This window comes from Palaemon carinicauda, chromosome 14 (genome assembly GCF_036898095.1).
Source record: "Palaemon carinicauda isolate YSFRI2023 chromosome 14, ASM3689809v2, whole genome shotgun sequence".
Taxonomy (NCBI): domain Eukaryota; kingdom Metazoa; phylum Arthropoda; class Malacostraca; order Decapoda; family Palaemonidae; genus Palaemon; species Palaemon carinicauda.
In genome coordinates, this window is record NC_090738.1 from 125,591,093 (window position 1) to 125,596,092 (window position 5,000).

General features: G+C 32.2%; 1 protein-coding gene across 1 annotated transcript in view; it reads left to right on the forward strand.

The window, feature by feature from the left end:
• Positions 1-4,882, forward strand: part of LOC137652997 (loricrin-like) — a 13,374-nt gene extending 8,492 nt beyond the window's left edge. The window contains exons 6-8 of the mRNA XM_068386389.1: positions 2,219-2,286; positions 2,985-3,122; positions 4,046-4,882. Of these exons, the coding sequence (XP_068242490.1) occupies positions 2,219-2,286; positions 2,985-3,122; positions 4,046-4,882 (1,043 nt within the window). The remainder of the gene's footprint in view (positions 1-2,218; positions 2,287-2,984; positions 3,123-4,045) is intronic.
• The last annotated feature ends 118 nt before the right edge of the window (positions 4,883-5,000 follow it).

The following is a 5,000-nucleotide window of genomic DNA, read 5'->3' on the forward strand; positions in this document are numbered from 1 at the left end:
AAGAGAGAGAGAGAGAGAGAGAGAGAGAGAGAGAGAGAGAGAGAGAGAGAGAGAGAGAGAGAGAGAGAGAGAGAGAGAGAGAAACATTGCAGGGTTACATATTCTCAGAGTCCTCAGATACATAGAGTTACTTACGATAGCTTAGGAAAGAAGTTATGTATATCAGTAATACTATTAGGGTTTAGTGTGAGTCAAGAGATGCATAATTTAAGTTACGAATGGAAAGTGAGACAATTTAACAGTTCTAGAATTGACCCCCAAAAAATGAAAAAAAAAAAAACTGGGTCAGTCCAATTACTTTTTTATAGATCATTTACAGAGTGATCAACCACGACTACCCAATTATAAAAAAAAATCAAATTTTTACTAATATATAAGAACCATGGAGTGATAATTCTCAATGCCTTTAATAACTATTAATAGAAACATTTAAATATGTGTTCCTTGTTTTATTCAGTTTAAGCTTTATAGTTCTCTAAAGATGAATCCAATATATAAACAATTACTTTTTCCCCCTAATTTTTCAAAGCTCATCATAATCTCTTTTGCAATAAAAATCAAAGCTTAAATTATTTATCTTTAAGCCTTCACTTTCCTTTTCCCGACATTCGTAACCTGAAACTAATTATAGTTGATAATTTCACAAATAGTTCTTAAGATCTTTCGAAAGTCTTATACTTATAAATGAGAATAAATTGACTATCATATGTCTACCGATCTTCCGTCATAGTAATATCTGAGTGATTAATTTGCTTTCCAGAAAATAATATATTATATAACTATCAGAATAGTACACATAAATTCTCTGTAGGATACTCAAAAAGAAAACACATTTGAATTAATTTATAAGTGGAGTAGGAACACTAATAATAATAAATTAATAAAATTAATTTCCATACCTACCCTATAATAACGATATAAAATTACTTATTATAGCGCAAAACTACAATTTACATTGAAAGACGTTACAAAAAAATACAGTCACTAAATTCTACGAAATAAAATAATGACAAAAACTTCGATTCCTATAAATGATGACACACGAAATCTTTCCAATTAGGTCACAACGTCGATATAAAACTGACCAATGACCTTTTTGGGCAGTGAAGCCAAAAGATTTAGGTATAAAAGCATCCTCAGCGAAGTGAGTGGTCATATTCGACCTCCGTGACCCACGACGAAGCCAGCCCAAAGGTCTCATAATGGCTATTAAGGTAAGAAATGTGTAATCTTACGATGATGTAGGTTTTGTGAACCCCATCCAATAAATAGAGGGTTTAAAAAAAAAGTTAATTCTGGTTCTGGATACCATCTAGATGGAAAAATTTTTCTACGACTATTTTTCAAAAGACATTCCGATTCTGGATACCATTTAAAGTCAAAATTATTCTATGACATTTTTTTTGAGAAGACAATTTCGATTCTGGATACCATCTAAAGCCAAAATTTATTCTATAGATTTTTTTTTTAAGACAATTTCGATTCTGGATACCAATTCAAAATAAAATTATTCTATGACTATTTTTCAAAAGACAATTCCGATTCTGGATACCATCTAAAGACAAAATTTATTCTATAGATTTTTTATTTTAAAGACAATTTCGATTATGGATACCATCTAAAGCCAAAATTTATTCTATGGATTTTTTTAAAGACAATTTCTATTATAGATACCATCTAAAGCCAAAATTTATTCTATAGATTTTTTTTAGAAGACAATTTCGATTCTGGATACCATCTAAAGCCAAAATTTAATCTAATGATTTTTTTAAAGACAATTTCTTTTATAGATACCATATAAAAGCGAAATTATTCTATGACTTTTTAAAAAGACAATTCCCATTCTCGATTCATACACTAACTCATCGTTTACTATCATTTATATTAAAAAATATTACTATCATTAATATTTTCCTTTAATAATACAGTATATTAAAAAGTAGAAGGCAACTACACGGAAATTCTAGTCTAAAAAATAAATAGATCGATGCATGACATTTTGGGCCAAAATATGAATACGTTAATTTTTTATCAAATACGCAAATGTCAAAAAAAAAAAAAAAAAAAAAAAAAAAAAATTATATATATATATATATATATATATATATATATATATATATATATATATATATATATATATATATATATATATATATATATATATAACTTACTAATCATAGCAAACAATATTACATTTTTTTTTCTCCTATTACAACAGACGGTAGCGGTGTTGCTGGCGACTTATATAATATAGTCTTGGCTTCATCTCATCCTAGCTATGAATCGGTAAGTGATTTGTGTTCTTTCACTTAATATTTTGATTATTATTTCGCTTTCTAGTAAGTCCTGCCATTGAGGAATATTTTCCCAAGAAACATTAAATATATTCTGGCATTGAGAAATATCTTTTCAAGAAAAATTAAAAATATTTTATTTACTTCTACGTTAATCCCGAAATTATATTACTAAAACACATGGAAACCACTCAAAATTTACGTTAATAACATTGAAAATATGTTGATCTTTACATTGACACTAAGATTAGATAAATTCATTGATCTTTCCATTAGCAATATGTAAATTATTAATTTCAAATTAAAACTCTGAAACCATTAAAAACATTTAAAACAAAACTGACATTCATCTTTAGATTGAAACGAAGATTAAATAAATTCACTGATCTTTCCATTACCAATATATAAATTATTATTTTCAAATTAAAACTCTGAACCCATTAAAAACATTTAAAACAAAACTGACATTGATCTTTACATTGAAACTAAGATAAATAAATTCACTGATCTCCTAAATTATTATTATTTTCAAATTAAAACTCTGAAACGATTAAAAACAAAACTGACATTCATCTTTAGATTGAAACTAAGATAAATAAATTCACTGATCTCCTAAATTATTATTGTTTTCAAATTAAAACTCTGAAACGATTAAAAACAAAACTGACATTATAACGCTATCATCTACAGCCACCCATGCCATATCAGTTCGCCTACGACGTGAAGGATCCTTTGAAAGGTCTAAGCTTTGACCACAGGGAACAGTCGGACGGGAATGTCGTCACTGGTTTCTACAATGTTGCTCTTCCTGATGGTCGTCAACAAAATGTGAGTGTTACAGTTTTTATTGCAATTTCTTTTACTTTATTAAAAATTTCAAATAGTGAATGTAAAATGTAAAAACTGTACGTTTTGAAAATACAGAATTTTAATGGGAAAATCATAATATACTTTTGTTTTTTATTAGAATTGATGACTATACTGTGTGTGTAAATTGTAAAAACTGTAAATTTTGAAAAGAGAGAATTTTAATAGTAAAATCATAATATATTTTCATTTTTTATTAGACTTAACGACTATACTGTGTGTAAATTGTAACAACTGTAAATTTTGAAAATACAGAATTTTAATAAGAAAACCATAATATATTTTTGGTTTTATTACACTTGACGTCTATACTGTGTGTAAATTTTAACAACTAAATTTTGAAAGTACAGAATTTTAATAGGAAAATAATAATACAATTATTTTCACGATAAGACTTAGCGACTATTTTGTGTGTGTAAAATGTAACTACCATAAGCATTGAAAATACAAATTTCAAAACAAAAATCTTGATACAATTCTTTTTCTTTATATGACTAACGACCAGCAAGGGGCTTTATCTACTCAATACTCTAGTCCATTTCTTTCAGCGATGCATATTTGCACCGACTCGCAGCGGTGCCCTTTTAGCTCGGAAAAGTTTCCGGATCGCTGATTGGTTGGACAAGATAATTCTAACCAATCAGGGATCAGGAAACTTTTCCGAGCTAAAAGGGCACCGCTGCGAGTCGGTGCAAACCCTTTTAGCTCGGAAAAGTTTCCGGATCGCTGATTGGTTGGACAAGTTAATTCTAACCAATCAGCGATCAGGAAACTTTTCCGAGCTAAAAGGGCACCGCCGCGAGTCGGTGCAAATCTGCCTCGCTAAAAGAAATGGACTATAGTGAAAGGTAGAGTAATGTAACTAATTCAATATGATTTTACAGGTTGAATACTCAGCTGATCACCAAACAGGCTTCGTTGCCAAAGTCAACTACGAAGGGCAAGCTCAGCATCCTCAGGTATATGGGCCAGCTATCACCTTCAGGCCATCTCAAAACAATGGAGGAAATGGATTTGGATATGGTGGTCAAGGAAATGGAAATGGCGGAGCTGGATCTGGCTACGGTGGTCAAGGAAGTGGAAATGGCGGAGCTGGATCTGGCTACGGTGGTCAAGGAAGTGGAAATGGCGGATTTGGATTCGGCCAAGGTGGGCAAGGAAATGGAATAGGCGGAGGTAGCTCTGGCTATGGTGGTCAAGGAAGTGGAAATGGCGGAGCTGGATCTGGCTATGGTGGTCAAGGAAGTGGCAATGGCGGTTTTGGATTTGGCCATGGAGGACAAGGAAATGGATTGGGCGGAGGTAGCTCTGGCTATGGTGGTCAAGGAAGTGGAAATGGCGGTTTAGGATTTGGCCAAGGAAAAGGAAATGGTGGTTTTGGATTTGGCCAAGGAAATGGAAATAGTGGAGGTGGATCTGGCTATGGTGGTCAAGGAAATGGAAATGTCGGTGGTGGATTTGGCCAAGGAAAAGGAAACGGTGGTTCTGGATTTGGCCAAGGAGGACAAGGAAATGGAAATGTCGGAGGTGGATATGGCCAAGGAGGACAAGGAAATGGAAATGTCGGAGGTGGATTTGGCCAAGGAGGACAAGGTAATGGAAATGTCGGAGGTGGATATGGCCAAGGAGGACAAGGAAGTGGAAATGGGGCATTCGGATTCGGCCAGGGAGGACAAGGATCTGGCAAAGGCAACGATAAAAACGGAGTATACAGGTACTAAACCTGAGTAACGACGACTACGAAAATAAAAACAATGTATAAATCAATGCAGATTCAACAATAAAAAATGTATAATCTCAAAATTGTTTTCTCATATATCCTTAAAAAATGAAAAAAAA